We start from the raw sequence: 18,584 nt of genomic DNA on the forward strand, positions 1-18,584 counted from the left end.
GACATCAAGCTGTTCAGCCCCTGGACGATCCGCCCGTCTGTGCGCCCCCTCACTTTATTGATGGGAACCAGGTCTGCAGAGGCTCCGGGGCTCGCCGCGGCCAGTGGGGCCAGATCCTTGTGTCGTCCCTTTCCGGAGCCAAACTGCCCTGGTGTCAGCTTGCTGGGCGCGGTCCTTACACTCGGAGGGCTCCCAGCCCTACAGTTCAGCATGTGGGGTGAACATTTTCCTTGAGAAGATAAAATAGAATTCTATTGATATAAGGGGGTCCATGGACGCGGCCTTCTGAGACCAGACGAGAGGAGGGAGAGGGTGCGTCTTTCAGCCTCTGGACTTCCTTACGTATTGGAGTCAGACTGCAAAGCTGGAAAAACATCACAAAATGCAGTGCCAGAGGTTCAGTGCAGTTCGGCCCGAATCATTGCTGCTTGCTTGTTCAGCCTTAGAGCCGGGCTTGGGGTGGCCTGGGAGGGCCTCGCCCTCTCAGCGCTGCCCTCCCCTCCCTGCTCCCCCAGCCCTCTTGAGACATCACCCACTTCTATGAAAAAAAAAAAAAAAAAAAAAACTAAAACAAAACAAAAAACCAGCAGATTCTGAGTCCTCCCTCTCAAGTCTAAACCAGGACGCCTAGAAGGACGTCCTTTAAGGAAGCGGTGCCTGCCCTGCCGGGCTGGATTGCTCATCAGAGGAGAGTTACTGCTCTTGAGAAAAAGAGAACCAGGAGGTCCCGAGCTTTCCTTCAAGTGTCCGAGACTCTGGGCCTGCCCCCCTAGCTAGGGGTTGAGCACCATGCATGGGCTCCCACGTGGCCGGGCCAGGTCTGATCCAGCCCCAGCTGCTTGAAAAACATGTGTGGCACTTGTGTGTGATTGCCCCAGATCGGAACAGGATGGAGCAGTGGAGGGAAAGGGGTTGAGAGATTCTCTCAGACTCTCTCTCTGTCAAGCACACATGCCCTCTGGCAATTAAAATAATAATAAGATTTAGCAGCAGCAATGATAACATGGGATCGTCTGGAATCTGCTGAGTAGCCTCAGTGTGCAGGTGTCTTACTCTCACGGTCACAGGACATATCTCCGGAAGCAGAGAGGTGGTCCAAGTTGAAGTGTCTGGTCCTGCCATGTGGCAGTGGCTCCCCCTCCTCCCTTCACCCGTTCTGCCTGCACCTTGCACTTTATTCTACGGCATGGCCAGGATCTGGACTCCCAGGACTGGTGGTAGGAGAGAGTCACTCTTGCCTGGGGCTCAGCCTTCCCCACTTTTCAGGTGTGCTCCCAGCAGGAGGGACTATTGTAAGGTGCGGTTCACCTAGGGAGTCCACCTTCTCTAGGGTGGAGCAAATGCTGACCCTGGCCGAGGACAGAACTCCCTGAACCCACATGCTCTGGAGGTCAACTGGGTGAGGCACGGTTGCAGGAAGAGGTCTCTGCCTGGCTCCGAGGGCCCCTCCCTGCACCCCGGCTGTGGAGTGTGGTTCTCAGCATTAGGCAGACTCGCTATCCTCCCAGCACTTGCCTCGCAGGCCACGTGATCCTGGACAAACACGTAACCTCCTTGCACCTGGGATCTTTATTTTTTAAATAAGGAAAACAATCCCTATTTATCTTAATCCATTTTGTGCTGTACTAACAGAAATCCCATGACTGAGCAATCTATAAAGAAGAGATTTGTTTCTTAACGGTTCTGGACCCCAGGAAGTTCGAGGTGAGAGGCTGGAACCTAGCAGAGACTTCCTGCTGCATCATCCCAAGAGTGTGAGCACGGGCAGACGGGGTGGGTGTCCTTTTACCAGGAATTCAGCTCTGTGAAACAAGCCCACGATTGCAATAATAGTATTAATCCAGGAATCAGGACAGAGCCCCTCCTGACCTAACCACTTGAAGGTCCCGCTCTCCACACTGTACAAGAGATTGTGTTAAACCCTGACTATACCGAGCCAGGGAAGGCCGTGGGAAGGGCGGCTCCCACTCTAGAATGCTAGAACCGCTTTGCACAAAGAGCAGGTTGCCCTTCAACCTGCCACAGGGGCTCCTTCTGCAAGGACTTCTGCCCAGAAACTGTCTAAGCTTGGATTTAACACCTGGCCAACCTGGGACCAATGCCACCTTGTAATTGATCCTGGTAGCCAAGGATAATTGTACCCAAACACCTTACATAATCATTCTTCGTTTCTCTTTTTTTAATATTTTTTTTTGGAGAGGTTTTTGCTATAAGGCGCATGTGCGTGCCAGAAAGATAGAGAGAGACAGAGAGACAGAAAGTGAGAAATCACTCCTCAGGGGGGATGGCCACGCCGCAATCCCTTCTCCTCCATTCTCCTCTTGAGATCTTGGACGTGCACACGCACGCGCCCAGTGTGAGTTTAAGCCACTGGGTCCGGGACTCGAACTACGGTCAACTACATGGGAGTCTAGCGACATAGCCATTGTGCCAACTGCTGGTCTCTTCATTTTTCTTTTAAAAACCCTGTTTTTCCGGCACCAGCAGTTGGGTGCAGGCGCACCTAGTTCCAGACAGCACCCCTCCCCATCTGCAGAGTCACACTGGCCACGGCCTGCTGCAGGAGCCTGGCTCCTCTGCTTGGCCAAGGCTGAATGGAATGGGTCAGTTCCCAGCTGAGCTGGCCAACGAGCCCCTTCCTGGGGGTCTCAGAACTGAGGGTTCCTGGCCCCACTATCCCTGATGTTCTCAATGGAGGAGACAGAACTCAGGAGCCATCAGTGAGGGCCTGTGCCCCACCTTAAAGTTTTGTTTGCATTTTTTTAATTCCTAGATTTACAGAAAGGTTGCAAGAATCGCTAGATGGAGCAATTGTTGGCCTCTGTATCTGCATTTGCTTTGTTTCACCCCAGACGCAGTTTTGTTCAGCCATTTGCAAGTTTGTTCCCGACATCAAGGAACTTTACCGCCCACTTCACATGTGCATCTCTGAGGAGCAAGGGCATCCTTCCACACCACACTCTGCACCTGCGCGTGGATTAGTGATATTTAGTCTGTCATCTGAAACTTAGTCCATTAGCTGCTATTTAGTCTGCAAAGTATCTTTTTCTCCCCATTCACGATGGCGTGCATACCTATGCACCAGAGAGAGAGAAGCAGCCTCCACTGGGCTTGGTTCCGTCCAGACCCCCTTCCTCCAGTCCCCCAGCCCGCCGGACCCCTGGGTGTACACACACACCCAAGATGCTCTCAGGCTGCCCAGACAGGGACTGAGACTGCAGTCAGCAGCTGGCTTCCTGCTTCACAGTCCAGCACACCGCTGAGTGCACCAGAGGCTGGGCCCAGGGGGTCCTTTATCACTGCGTTTGCTTTGACCTGGGAGCCGGTCAAAGGTCATGCTCTGTGTCTTATTCAGCTGCCCTCTGTATTTGATGACACTGACATTTTGGGAGTGTCAAGGCTCACTGACAGCCGGCTCTGGCTGGAGTTTCCTCCTGGTCACACTCAGGGTACTCTGTTTTTGGTAAGCGTGCTCTCTCAGTGAGGAGGTGGTGTCCTCCTTGGTGCACACATGCCAGCTGCCCTATTACTGGTGAGTTTAATTATTTGACTAGAAAGGTATCTTCTAGATTTCAGCATTGGCTGTTCTCTGAGAACCTTTTGCCCAATGGTTTTAGTGTCTTTAATAGATTCTTGCCTAAATTATTACCATGATGGTCATAAAATGGTGATTTTCTGTTATCATTTATTCTGTATTATTCAATAGAAAAAACATTTTTCTTTAGTGCTTATAATAAAATTGGTATGGAGCCAGCAGGTGGCATGGTAGTTAAGGCACTGGACTCCCACATGGCCAACTATGGTTCGAGTCTCAGACGTGGTGACTTGACAATCAGGCTGGGCGTGTAAGTGCATGCCCCAAATCCCAGGAAGAGCATGGAGGAGAAGGTAGGGGGTGATCTCTCACTTTCCTTCTTGCTATTTCTCCCTCCTTCTCTCTCCGGCAAGTGCACATGCCCTATGGTGGCATGGTTTTGTTATTCTTCTTATTATTCCTGATATTCAGTGGGGTTTGTGGGGACTGAGGTGGCACAGCTGGTGTCAGGGATGGGTGATCACTGTCCTTCATTCTGATGCTCACGTCGTCCCACATCTGGCCGGCGGGAGCCCCTTGTGTCCCTTCAACATTTCCACATCATTTTCTGAGTGTGACCTCACTCCCCGCACAGGGAAGTGATGTGGGCTCCCCTGTGCATTCTGTGGGTGATGCTCATTCCGTACCACGCTCCAGTCGAGAAGCTGGTTCTGCCAAGAGAGGAGAATGGGCAGAGGGCTCCGAGAAGCTGAGGCAGAAAGTGAGGCTTTGTAAGCCCTGCAGTGCCTGATTCCAGCCCCTCCCAGCCTGCTAGCTTCCTGCCCAGGGGCTCTGTTTACTGGGAATGCCGGCCCTTTATTTTGCTAGTGCAAATGCTGCAGGCTGGGGCCCACTCTGCAGTTGGGCATGGAGGCCCCTTTTGTTCTGGTCCAAGTGACCTGAGAGGCTGGCACAAGGTCTTTATGCAAATGCCCCTCAATCCCGATTTCCCTGACTCCAAGTAGGTGAGCCAAGAAGGTTGGAAATGGGAAAGAAGGCAGATCTGGCTGGGAGTGAGGAGGTGGGCTGGCTGTGAGGAGAGGTCTCCCACAAGCACACCAGAGAGATGCAGGCCGTGGAAAGGGGGTCTGCTTGCAAAGGCCTGCAGCACGCCTGCGCCGTGCAGTTGGGCCCGGGCACTCTGGTGAGACAACGCAGGAAGAACACGCCTCAACAGGTTTCAGTCCAGGAGCACAGGAGGCATGGAGGAAAGACACGGCCCAGGCTGCAACCCAGAGCCATGGCCAGCCAAGATTAGCCGGCCACCTGCAGACCCGGGAGCGAGAATGCAGTAGCTTATTACTCTGCATGGTGGTGGCCGACGGGCACGCTCTGCGAAAGAACCAGAACCTTGTGTTACTCAGCCCTCCCTGAACGCTCGGGAACAGACTCTGGAGCTGGCGAGGACCTCAGGACGTGCCTCCCGTCCTCTCCGCAGAGACTGAGGCCTGGAGGGAGAACGCACACAGAGAAGGCAGACTGCGGTGACCCTGGCTCCTCACCACCGGGTGTCCTCCACTTAGTTATCAAACTCTCGAAAGGCACTATAATACCTGCGGAAGACGGTTTGGGCCACGTGGCAAGCAAGCCGTGCTCACCAGCTGCATGGCCTGTGACGTGCCTCCATGAGTGGTCCCTGGCCTGCCTGCCACCCTGCAGGCCGGGAGAGGAGCCCTCGCTGACCTGCAGCCGCATGCAACCCTGACTTCTCAGAGCTTTTCCTCTCACCCTCTCCCTCCAACGGAAATCACTGTTTTCCCCGGGTGTAAAACCAATATGGACAAGCCACGGCAAAAGTGCAGCGGGGGCCCCTCAGGAGCCACCGCAGCCGTCTCTGCGCCCACCCAGCCCGAGGCCCGGCGCTTCCCTGGCGTGTGATGTGACCCTGACTCTGACTGTTCCAGCCCTGACGCTGCCCAGCCACGGGCTCCCACGTTGGACAGGCAACCCCGCCTCCACCTGGCTCCAGCCTGGTTTGCTCCAGGCCACACTCACGCAGGGCCGGGCGTGGCGGGGAAGCGAGGCAGGCTTGCTGTCGCATGGAAAAGGTGTGTGCCATGTAACTCCTGCCCGCACCAATGTCTATTCTTGGTGGCGGAGGGGGTGACACCCTGGGAGATGGGAAGACCAGTTCTCCCTTCCCAGGGACCGGCAGCTTTTGTTTTTTTTAAGAGTTTTTTATTTAAAAAAATGATTATTATTTTATTTAATTTTATTTATTTACTTAAATTTGACCAGAGAGGGACAGAGAGAGAGAAAGTGAGAAAGCAAGCTGCCAGGTCTGGGACTCAAACCATAGTCGACCATGTGGAAGTCCAGCACCCTTAACCACCATAGCACCCTTAACCACCACCCTCTCGGCAGCCCCAGGAGAGGCTGCGTGTCTCTCCAGGAAAGCTCTCCCTCCTCAGAGAGGGGCGTCTGGCTCGCTGTGGTGGCGCAGGCTGCTGAGAGGCTGTGCCCGGCAGGCCAGGGCTTCATGGAGGCTTGAGTAGGTTTGAGTAGGTTTGATTCCCGGTCTAACCTAAGGCTGGATCAGGTGGTGTGCACCTGCAATCCCAGGCGCAGGGGCCCGAGGCAGGAAGGGCAGGAACTCCACACTGAGGGGCTGAGAGAGAGAGACAGAGAGCGAGAGAGAGCTGTCCTGTGTGAACACATCCTCACACCAGGGCCAGCCTCTGTTCTCAGCAATTGCCCTATTGTTTTGTTTATGTTTTTAGAGAAATTTTTGCTATAGGGTGCACATGCTCACTGGAGAAACAGACAGAGAGAAGTCACGGACAGACAGAGAGAAATCGCCCCAGAAGGAATGGCCACACCACAATCTCTTCTCTATTCTTCTCTCGGGATTTTGGGCATGCACGCACACACACCTGGCATGAGTTTTAAGCTGCTGGGTCTGGAACTTGAACCGTGGCTGAATATGTGGGAGTCCAGTGACATAACCATTAGGCCATCTGCCGGCCCCAGCAACTGCCACATTAACTCATTTAATCCTCACAACAAGCCTAGACGCTCGGCTCTATTACTGCCTCCTGGTTATTCTGAAGTACAGAGCGGCCTATTGTAATCATGAGAGTCTTAAAAATGGCGGAGGAGGCAAAAGGAGGGAAGGAGGTGGGGAGGCAGGGAGAGAAGAATGCCCCTCTGAAGGCGGAGGACGCAGCTGCACACGCGAATTGCAGGCGGCCTCCAGAAGGGGGCAGAGAACAGGTCACTGCTTCTGTCCTGGAGCCTCCTATGGGAGCCCAGCCGTGTACACCGGTGACACGACGTGGGACATGTGACCCTTGGCCCCGTGAGGGCTGACGCATTCCTGTTGTGGCCCCTTGTTACAGTGGCCATAAGAAAGAACACGCCATGGGACAAATGGCGGATGAGGCTCAGAGGGTTCGAGCACCTGCCCAAGGTCACACAGCTGGCCGGAGTGGGCACAGGGCTTGGCCCAGGCAGGCAGTGCCCCTGGCTACGGTGCTGGGCTCCCTTTCCCAGGTTCCTGAGCTGGAAGGGCAATTACTCGAGTCCTCTTAACCCTGCACGACAACGAGCCAGTCGGCCCTCTGATGGCCATCCTGGGGCTTGGAGGGAGGGAGGATCTCAGGGCCCCACAGGCACTGCCAGCCATTCCACACCCACCAGCATGGCCCAGGCCTCCGGGTCTCTAGACGGGCTGCAGCTCGTCGTCCAGCCTCTTCTTCCGGGTCCCCTCGACGAAGAAGAAGTCCATGCTGCTGAGCACCCTGCCCAGGGGCGTGTCCACCCTGCTGCCCACGACCTGGTTCATGGAGTTGGGGACCGTGTCCGAAAAGAAGGGCACATGCTCCGGCAGCCGCACGGCGTCCTTCCTGTTGCCCTGGGGAGGGACAGTTCAGGTCACTCCTGCATGACCCAAGGGGGCAGCTTAGAAAGAGCAGCCCAGGGGATCAGAGGGCCACCATTTGAAGGGTTCTCCAGGTGCTTTGATCCCAGTGTGGACCTGAGACCCCTCCCAAGACCACCATGGCCACCCAGCCTTTGCAGTCCCCCCTCACCCTCGGTCTCCTCTTCTCCTCACCTCCTGTCAACCCCCCAGTCACCATCTCCACCCCAAGGCCGCCTGTTCTTTTGTTTTGTTTTGTTTTGTTTGTTTTGTTTGTTTTTGCTACAGGACATGTGCATTCACCATGGATAGGAAGAGAGAGGGAGAAAGGTAGAGGAAAAGTGAGAAATCACCCCCCCCATGGGAATGGCCAGGCCACAGTCCCTTCTCCTCCATTTTCCTCTAGGGATTTGGCATGTGCTCAGCGCTTTTCCACATACCCCAAGGCAAAAACAAACAAACAAACAAACAAAAAACTCAAAAAAATGAACGAACAGGAGTCTGTGGGCTGAGCAGGTGGGAGGGCACTCAGGCAGAGTGCAGGAGGTACAAAGCACAGCTAAGAGAGCGGGCCAGTGGCAGTGTGGTGGTGAAGGTAGCTGGATCCCACATGGCCAAGTGGGAGGTTTGAGTCCTGAACCTGACAGCTTGAAAATCATGCTGGGTATGAGTGTGCGTGCCCAAAATCCCAAAAGAGAAATGGAGGCTAAGGGATTGCAATGTGGTCATCCCCCCGGAAGGTGCTTCTCATTTTTTTATCTCTCTCTGCCTGCCTGTCTCTCTCCAGCAAGCATCCGTGCCCAATAACATATTAAAAAGAAAAGAAAAAGAGGGACCAGCAGTTAGCATAATGGCTTTGTCGCTGGACTCCCACGTAGTTGACAGTGGTTCGAGTCCCGGACTCGGTGGCTTAAACTCACGCCAAGCACGTATGCATTCGTGCTCAAGATCCCGAGAGGAGAATGGAGGAGAAGGGATTGTGGCATGGCCGGCCCCGCTGGGGAGTGATTTCTCGCTTTCTGTCTCGCTGTCTTTCTCTGTCTTTAAAACAAAAAACTCTCAAAAAAAAAAAAAAAAAAAGAAAAAGAAAAAGAAAAAAGAAAAGAAAGAGAGAGAGAGAATTGATCCGGATGGAGTGAGAACGGGGCTGAGGCAGTGGGCAGGGTTACATCCAGGAAGCTTCGTAGGCCACACAGAAACCTGACTTACAGGGGCTGTAACTGAGGGGAGACGGGCTATGGATGGTCAGCTTAGGGGATCCCTATGGTGACGAAGCAGAGGGTGCACTGGAGGTGGGGATGCTAGAGGCAGGAGTTAGTTTACAGTGTTTTCACCCCAACTGTTCTCCACTGCACTGGTTATTACCGCCCGAGGCCGAGTCTGTCCTGGGCAGGGAGCCGCCTCCGCAGCGGGACGCCTAGTATTGTCTTTTGTGGTAGAGCTTTTTGCCTTAGGGCACATGCGCTTGCCAGAGAGACAGACAGAGACAGTGAGAGGGAAAGTGAGAAATCACTCCCCACGGGGAGGGCCACAGCACAACTCCTCCTCCATCCTCCTCCTGGGATCTCGGGCACGCACCCACACCTGCCCGAGTCACCAGGTCCGGGACTCAGACCCAGTGGGAGTCCAGCGACGTAACCACTATGCCTTCTCTGGTCCCTCAGGTTAGTTCATTTTAATAACACCAAGAAGCATGGGGGAAATGTTGCAGATGCTCCACGTAAATATTTTCTTTCCCACCTGCTCCAGGTTTCTTGAAACAAGCCTGCATTTTATTGATTTCTGTGGATCCTGGCACCTCTCACAAGTGGATCCTCAACATGTCGGTGGACGAGGTCAGGCTAAGTGGACACTCAGACCGCAAGGAAGCGTGACAGGAGCATCTGGTGCCTGGCGCCTTACCATCGGGTCGTAGTCTTTCAGGAAACTCCAGTTCTGAGCCCTGGGGAGGAAGAATGTGTCGGCAGGGTGAGTTCTTCCTGGGACATTCACAGATGGCTGTCACTGTGACAGGCCCACGCGACTAAAGTATCAAAGGGGGGAGCTAAGGAATTTGAATGACATGAGTGGCGAGTGTCACGGAGGCAGTTCCGGGTCTCCTGTAACAAGCACGAGCATCTCAGTGGCCTAGGGCTTTTCCTAGATGCAACGATGCTACAAGATATCACAGACCAGGAAGGGAACCAAGTGCTACAGACTTCCCAAGAGGGAAAGGTCCTGGGTTTGAGTCCTGGGTCCTCCCCGAGCATACTGGAGTGTGTACCTGTGATCGGGCCTGCTGAGACTGGGGGAGCATTGCAGCTTGGGGCTCCAGTGAGGTGCCTCCCTCTCTCATGAAACAAATAAACTTGAAAAAAAACCAAACAGTTTTCACAGCCCCCAATTCTTGTAACCTTCCAGTGAGTACGGGAGAGGAAGGCTGGTGGGCAGGAGGATGGCATTGTCTGCACTGCGAGTTTAGTTTTCATTTGAATCGCTTTTAAAAAGTCAAGCCATTTTTCACGATTGCTAGTAAGACCGCCTTCTTTGCCCCCACCCTCAGAGCCCTTGGTCCCCAGGCCCTGGAGTCTGGCCTTTGCCAGCCTCAGCCATTTCTTCAGGCCCTCTGCTTCCCTGTTTTGAGATAATATGCCTCCTGTGCACTGCTATGTTTGGATTTTTACAAGGTTCTTTAAACTCACCTATTTTTAAAACACTTTAGCCAGAGAACACACGCATTCTCCAAAGAGACAGAGAGAGGGCAAGGAGCGTGCACCCCAAGGGGGTATGGTCACGCCTCGACCCTTTCTTTTCTTTACCAGTGTGTTGGGATTTGGGGCACGCACACACATGCACCCAGGGTGCTCTTCAAGCTACCAGAGCCATGCAGTGGGCCACGTGAAATCTGGGTCCCTTAACCACTGCGCAATGGGGCTGACCACATGGACCTATTTCAAAGGCTTGGTACAAAGAAAAATGTAAACTATTAGGTCATCTGGAAAGTCACGATTTTTTTTTGGAGAGGTTTTCGCTATAGGGCGCATGCGCTCGCCAGACAGACAGAGAGAGACATAGAGACAGAAAGCGAGAAATCATCTCGGGATCTTGGGCACGCACGCACACGTGCCTGGTGTGAGTTTTAAGCCACCGGGTCCGGGACACGAACCGCGGTCGACTACGTGGGAGTCCAGCGACATAGCCGTTACGCTAACTGCTGGTTCCCATGATATATTTTTTTATGTAAAGATGAGCCATGACTTCCCTGATGATCCAATAGCTCTTTAATTGTTTTATGTTGACTACATGTGGAAATAATATATTGTATATGTAGGGTTAAATAAAATCTGTTATTAAACTGAGCTTCATCAGCTTCTGATTACATTTTAAGTAGGTACGAGAAAATTAATTAAATGAAATTAATCCCATTATATTTCTATTGGGAGCAGTGCCTTTGGTATCCTTCCTAGGGCTTCCCCGGCCTTGCAAAACTCTTTCCTCTTGGTCTTTATGCCTCCTTGGCCTCCTGGCTTTCTTCTCTGGCTGCTCCTTCTTGATCCCTGGCAGGTCCTCTGCTCTTCAGTAAATGCAAGTTCTTTCCTAGGTCCTCATCTCTTCCCACCCACGGTGCTCTTCCAAGGAAGGCTCATTTATGCCATCTTTTTCTTTTTAAAATTGAGATATAATTCATACAGGATTTACCTTTTGAAAGTGTATAATTCAGTGGGTTTTTTTTAAAAGAATTATTTACTTATTTAATTCCATTTGTCATTATTATTGTTTAACTTGACCAGAAAGAGACAGAGAGAGAGAGAGAGAGAAAGAAAGGGAAAGCGAGAAAGCAAGACAACAGGTCTGGGACTTGAACCACGGTCGACCATATGGGAGTTCAGCGCCTTAACCACCACACCACCTGTCAGCCCTGACTCAGTGCTTTTTAGTATAGTCTCAGAGTTGCGCAATCATAACCACCGTCTAAGACTGTCTAGAATATTTTCATTACTCTACAAAAGAAATGCATATCCACTAACCGTCACTTCCCTTCTCCTTTCCTTCCACTCCTGGGGACCCCTAACCCACTTTTGGACTGAATAGGGTTCTCGGTGTCCAACTCCTAACTCACTCAAGTGCCCCCGGGGCAGCTCCCTCTGGCTGTGGCTCAGGAATGTGGCACTCAGCAGAACCTGGCAGCTTCATCGTGTGCCTTCTCCTCCCCATTCAGTATCCGGGGTAGAGGCCTCTGCCATCCTTTGCTTCCTCCTTAGCTCTCCTACTATTTCTATTCAATTTGAAAACATATCTTCTACCATTCTGGAGGTGCCTTTTCTCTCCATTAACTATTTCCTCCACTGTACAGAGATTTTTGCATGCAAATGAATGCAATTAGGCCTTTTTATTATATAAAAATCAACTCAAAAATACTGGAGGAACCTGTACTATATTGGTCTTGGCAATGATTTCTCGGCTATGATTCTTAAATTACAGACAACAACAGCAAAAAGGGACAAACTGGGTAAGATCAAACCCCATTTTCTTTTGCTGTGCAAATAATCAATAGAATGAAAAGCCAACCATGGAATGGGAGAATGTCTTTGCCAGTCATATATCTGATAGGGTGAATTTCCAAAATATATAAACAAATCCCATGACTTACTAGCACAAAACCACATACCCTAATTTTTAAAAGTGGTTCATAGATCTGAATAGACATTTCTCTAAAAAGATACACAAATTGCTAACAGGTACACGACAAGATAAAAATCTTTATCCCTCAGGGAAATGCAAATTGAAACTACAATGAGACATCACTTCAGACCTGTTAGGGTGGCTACTATAAAAGAAAAATAATAAGAAAAATTTTAAAAAGCCGAACACGAAATACAACCCACTAACGTTGGGAAGCTTGCGTAGAAATTGGAACTCTGAAATACCGTTGTTGGGATGTGAAATGGCGTAGCTTCTGTGGAAAACAGTATGGAGATTCCTCAAAATCAAAAAATAGGGACCAGGGGACCAACAGCGTAATGGCTATGTGCTCTATGACCCAGAAATCCCATTCCTGAGGATTTATTCAAAAGAATTGAAATGAGGAAGACAGCTGCACTGTCTTGCTTGTTGTGTCATTTACAATAGCCGACGAGTGCCAATAAACTAACCGTCCAGAGACACAAGAACGGGTAAAGAAAACGTGGCATACATACACAGTGGAATAGTATTCAGCCTTAAAAAGAAGGGAATTCTGCCAAGTGCTACAGCCTGAGGACATACTGCATAAGCAGGCACAGAACGTGGAATGATTTCACGGATCCGGGACGCCGGAAGCAGTCGGACTCCGGAAGCAAACAGGAGAACGGTGGTTAGCAGGGCCTGGGGGAGCGGAAGTGGGAAGCTGCTAACCAATACACACAAAGTTTCAGTCGGGCAAAACCAGTAAGTAAGTTCTAGGGGGGCCACCAGGTGGTGTGGTGGATAAGGGCGCTAGATTCCCACATGACCAACCATGGTTCAAGTCCTGGACCTGGTGGCTTGCTTTCTCACTTTTCCTTTCTCTCTCTCTCTCTCATCAAATAAAGAAAAAAATAATAACAATAACAAATGGAAATAAATAAATAAATGATTCTTAAAATTAAAAGAGTAAGTTCTAGGGATCTGCTAGCCCGTTTGTATTTTTATTTTTTTGACTGTCAGTGGAAGTATGCACTAACTAGAGAGAGAGAAGGAGAGAGCGGGAGAAAGCATCCCCAGTGTGGGGTCAGCTTGGTCATGCTGCAATTTCTTCTCTGATTCTTTATCTTGTCAGGATTCTGGGCATGAACATGTGGCCAGCATGTTCTTCAAGCCCCTGGGGCCAGGATTTGCACCGCGGTAGGCCATGAGGGACCCAGCTCCGCCAGTCACTAGGCTACGGACCAGCCCCTCTAGATTCCCACATGACCAACCATGGTTCAAGTCCTGGACCTGGTGGCTTGCTTTCTCACTTTTCCTTTCTCTCTCTCTCTCATCAAATAAAGAAAAAAATAATAACAATAACAAATGGAAATAAATAAATAAATGATTCTTAAAATTAAAAGAGTAAGTTCTAGGGATCTGCTAGCCCGTTTGTATTTTTATTTTTTTGACTGTCAGTGGAAGTATGCACTAACTAGAGAGAGAGAAGGAGAGAGCGGGAGAAAGCATCCCCAGTGTGGGGTCAGCTTGGTCATGCTGCAATTTCTTCTCTGATTCTTTATCTTGTCAGGATTCTGGGCATGAACATGTGGCCAGCATGTTCTTCAAGCCCCTGGGGCCAGGATTTGCACCGCGGTAGGCCATGAGGGACCCAGCTCCGCCAGTCACTAGGCTACGGACCAGCCCTTCTTACCACGTGAACTAGAGCGCGCCATGCTGTTGCTTAACCCCCTCGGTGGCATCTCCTCACAAAGCGGCCTTTACAGGTGCGTGGGCAGCTCCCCCTACATCGTCCTCTCATCCTCATCCCCGCTCCATCACCGATGGTGCCTCGGCCACACGTGGTCTTGGTCTGCTTTTTAAATATGCCGGACCCTTTCTTGGTCCCTTCTCCTAATTCAGGTCTCAGCTGAACTGTCACCTCCTCTGAGAGCCCTTCCGTGAGTACCTGTAAAAAGAAGGCCCTCACTCTTTCATCTCAGCTGTTCCCTCCGGACACTGGCCACACCCCACTGACGGGCACTGGTCTGTTTCTCGGCTTGCTCTTCGGCTGCCCTGACTTGAGAACGGAGGCTTTGCAGAGCAGCCACGAGGCCTGCTGGTCTCTGTTGCACATGACTGGGCAGCTGTGGGTACTGTTGATCGAATGAGCCCAGAAAAGTGTCCATGCCCTGGGTTGAGGCCAGCTTCTCTCAGTCTGCCCTGAGTCATCTTCCCACTGGCCTCCCCTCTGGTCTGCCCTGCAAGCTGGAGGGGTTATTCTGAAGACCTAGGGGATTGCTCCCTGCTGGCCACCCTCTCCTCCCATTTTCTTCTTCTTCTTCTTTTTTTTTTTTGTTTTCTGTAGAAGTTTTTGCCTTAGGGTGTGTGCACTTGCTGGAGAGAGAAAGACAGAGGCAGTGGGAAGGAAAGTGAGAAGTCACTCCCCAGGGGAGATGGCCACGCAGCAATCCCGTCTCCTCACTCTCCTCTTGGGATCTTGGACACGTCTGTATTTGGACTCAGCGTTGAGTATCAAGGCACCGGGTCCAGGACTCGAACCATGGTCGGCCACGTGGGAGTCCGGGGATATAACCACAACACCATCTGCTGGTCCTTTCTCCCACATTGTTTTTTTTAGAGAGATTTTTGCTATAGGGCATGTGTGCTCATCAGAGAGATAGAGGGAGGCAGAGACAGAAAGCGAGAAGTCACCGTTGGTGGGGGGAGGGCCATGCTGCAATCCCTTCTCCATTCTCCTCTCAGGATTTTGGGCATGCACACACACACGCCTGGCGTGTTTCAAGCTTCTGGGTCTGGGACTCGAAGCGCAGCTGGCCGTGTGGGAGCCCAGCTGTAACCATTATGCCATCTGGTCCCCGTCTCCCACTGTGCTCAGGCCTGGCCTTGGCTGGGCTCTCTCTCCTGCTCCTCCCCACCTACCCTTGTACTCTGTCCCTTGGTTTGGCTCACTGCTCCACCCAGTCCCTTTGTGCGGAAGCTTCCAGGCCTGAAGTCGGGCTGGGGTCTGGCTGAGCAAAGCTGGCCCAGGAGGCAGGGCGGGACTCACCAGCGCTGCCGGCAGCGTCCTTCCGCTTCCAGGAGCTCCCTCCAGAGCTGGTCCTGCTGCACACCAGCCCTGGGGACCGCCTGCTGGGACTTCGGGTCCTGGCAGCCACCAGGGAGACCCCTGCCCACTGTGCGGCCACGGGTGGCAGCCATAGAGACTGAAGCTGGTGGACTGGCTGGGGGGGGGGGGGAGACGGACCCGCTGGTGGACTGGCTGGGGGCAGTCGGTACCCGGCCGACGTGGTTCTCTGGAGCCCTTGGGCAGGGCGGCTCCCCATGGGTGTGCAAGTGTGTATGAATGTGAGTGTGTCAGAGAGACAGGGAGGGAGAGGGAGACAGAGAGAGACCCCCTGACTGAGCCCGCCCTCTCACAGGACGCCTGGGGGCCTGTGTGGGGTCTTCCTCACTCCAGGCGGCAGGTGGGGATGGCCCCTCCAGGCTGCCCAGAGCATCTGAGCCCAGCTGTGATTTGAGCTCCTGCCTATGTTGACGTTGCCCTGGGAACAGGCAGATCCCCGGGCCCAGGAAGGGGTGGAGCTGTGTGTGTGTGTGTGTGTGTGTGTGTGTGTGTGAGAGAGAGAGAGAGAGAGAGAGAGAGAGAGAGTGTGTGTGTGTGTGTGTGTGTGTGTGTGTGTGAGAGAGAAACTTGAGCTCCAGGGTGGGGTGCAGAGAGTTCCTCAGTTGCCATCCCCAGCACAGCAGCCCCTAAGGCAGGTAGCCTCTCCATGGTGTAGGGGAGAGGTGGGGACAACTCCAGACTCCTGGGGTCCCAGACAGGACGCAGGGGTTCAGACCAGCCATCCTGGCTATAGACCAGCGACCATGGCAGCCTCTGCCCCTCGGGGCACCAGAAAGGACATAATAGTCCCGTTCTGCCCCCTTGTGGCTGCTCTGAGGCCCACAGGAAGGGCCGCCCTGAGGATGCTCCAGCGAACACAGACGGTCCTGTCTGCTCCACCTTCCTGTCCTGATCACGGACGGATCAGCACTCATGAGAGAGGAGAGGCAGGATTAGTGAGAGCTGTCCTCACTCACCTGGTCTTCCTGCAAGCCCCAGCTTCTGGAGCCCTCCCCCACCCGAGGAGGCCTTCCCAGCCCACGTGCAGACCAGCCCGCGAGGCCATCAGCAGAGTGGTGACTGCCCACGATCCCCAGGGCTACCCGCAGAGCTCACCTGGAGCTGCTGAGCCGCAAGGGCACACCTGGGGTGCACATCAAGGTCTGGGCATCATCCAGTCTGGTTTGCTCTGGCCCAGGGCAGCCATCTTCAAAGCCCCTCTGGCCTGGCTCAGCCACCTACCAGATACCCCATGGCTTCTGCCCCAGGCACCCTGCTCCCTGTTCTCCGAGGCCTCTCGCTGCTCCCTGTCCATGGCAGAGCCACAGGCCCTTCTTAGGGTAAGGCTCCAGTTCTTACCCCGGGGCATGCACCTCGGAGCTTTACATGGGCGAAGGCGGTGGTGACCACAGCAAAATAATTCAGGACCATGTCCAGGCCTTGTCTGCTGCTCTACCAAGTCCCCAGAAGGCTTCCTAGTTCCTTAGGGCGGCCACATTAGAGGTAACTTATCTACAGAAAAATCTGCCCTGCCCTCCTCATGCAGCCTTTTCCTTTAAAAAAAAAAAAAAAAAAAAAAGTTTTTTTGCTATAGAGCATGTGAGCTCACCGGAGACAGAGGGCCACGATGAGAGAGAGAAATAACCTCCGAGGGGATAGCCACACCACCATCCCTCCTCCTCTACTCTTCTCCCGGGTCTGGGGCACTCGCACTCATGTACCCAGTGTGATTTTCAAGCTGCCAGGTCTGGGACTTGAGCTGTGGTTGGCCAGGTGGGAGTCTAGTGCCTTAACCTCTATGCCACCTGTTGGCCCTCAACTTTTCACTTTTGGATGCGGTAGTCCCCCCTTCCCAGTGGGGAGACACCTGAAATCCAGCCAGGACGGAACTGCACCTGCTTTTCCCTGCACGTAGATGCTCGTGATAAGGCTTAGCTCATCGACCGGGCGCAGCAGAGACTAGCAGCGGGGACTACTGGTAAATAGAGCCGGGGTGACACGCACGGTAGTCAAGCTTAGTGAACGCGGCTGCCCTCTCAGACGTCCCGCGGCACTGTTCCCACCGATTCGCTGACCGAGGGACCTGAGATCGCTCAGAGCAAAACCGCAGATGAAGAGGACCGCGGTCATCGCTGTCCCTTGGCTGCTGTTTTTGCTGTCAACGCACACGTCATTGTGAGGCTGTGCAAAAATACGGTCAGAAACATCTTTTCATGTTTATCTTCACGGTCTTTATACTGGCCGTTTTGTTTATTTATTTTCTAGAGAGAGATTTTTTTGGAGAGGTTTTTTCTTTTTTTTTTTTTTTCACTATAGGGCGCATGCGCTCGCCAGACAGACAGAGAGAAACATAGAGACAGAAAGCGAGAAATCACCCCCCAGGGGGAATGGTCACGCCGCAATCCCTTCTCCTCCATTCTCCTCTCGGGATCTTGGGCACACACGCACACGCGCCCGGCGTGAGTTTTAAGCCACCGGGTCCGGGACACGAACCGCGGTCGACTACGTGGGAGTCCAGCGACATAGCCATTACGCTAACTGCTGGTTCCCTAGAGAGAGATTTTTGATATAGGGTGCGTGTGTGCTCGCTGAAGAGACAGAGAGAGAGAAAGACAGAGAGACAAAGCAAGATCGCTCCCTGGGTAGCTGCGATCACTTCTCTATCCTCCTCTGGCGATCTTCAGCATGCACACACATGTGCCCAGCCTGAGTTTTAAGCTGCTGGGTCCAGGGTTCGAACCTCAGTCCACCACGTGGGAATCCAGCAACTTAACCGTTATGCCACCTTCAGGTCCCCAGACTTGCCATTTGAATTGGTTTCTTGGAGTGGATGTGTAACGAATTACTTAATGATTTTCCCGTTCTTGGGCATTTAGTTTGTTTTCAGGGTCAGCGTCGCCTGACACGCCTATCTTTGTGCCTGTTCCCTTCTGCCCAATCGTTGCCACAGGACGGGATCCCAGAGTGGGGTGACTGAGTCGGAGGAAAGGGACATGGGAATGGCCTCCAGCATTGCGGGGTGCCCGTGGGTGCGTTTCCAGCTACGACGTGGGAGCACGCCAGCCTCTCTGTCGTCTGGCAGGGTTGGGAGCTGTGTGGTGTGTCAGAGGCTCTGAGACCCCTCAGAGGACTCGCAGGACTCGTGCACAGTGACACTGATGGCTGCGGTTCACGATGGCAAAGGGAAGCAAAGCGAACTCAACGGGGAAAGGCTCAGGGTGGCGCTCAGAGGAAACCAGGCGAGAGCTCCGGAGTCCTCTCCAGGTGGAACCACGCGGGACGTGCTCAATGTCCCCAGCTGTGAGCTGTGGCAGCACCCGTGACACTGCATCTCCCGGGGAAGCTCGGTGGGGACTTGGCACCCAGGGCATTTCCTGTCTGCCTGGCCCGTGCCACCACCT

General features: G+C 52.9%; 1 protein-coding gene across 1 annotated transcript; it reads right to left on the reverse strand.

The window, feature by feature from the left end:
• Positions 1-7,216: 7,216 nt before the first annotated feature.
• CIMIP5 (ciliary microtubule inner protein 5) lies at positions 7,217-15,610 on the reverse strand. Its single transcript, XM_027773669.1, has 4 exons — positions 15,337-15,610; positions 15,127-15,301; positions 9,336-9,375; positions 7,217-7,427 (listed from the first exon to the last, which is right to left on the reverse strand). Exons 1-4 carry the CDS (start codon positions 15,401-15,403, stop codon positions 7,236-7,238), a joined length of 474 nt encoding a protein of 157 aa, XP_027629470.1. The 5' UTR covers positions 15,404-15,610; the 3' UTR covers positions 7,217-7,235.
• Positions 15,611-18,584: the final 2,974 nt, after the last annotated feature.

This window comes from Tupaia chinensis, unplaced genomic scaffold (genome assembly GCF_000334495.1).
Source record: "Tupaia chinensis unplaced genomic scaffold, TupChi_1.0 Scaffold000045_1, whole genome shotgun sequence".
Lineage (NCBI taxonomy): Eukaryota > Metazoa > Chordata > Mammalia > Scandentia > Tupaiidae > Tupaia > Tupaia belangeri.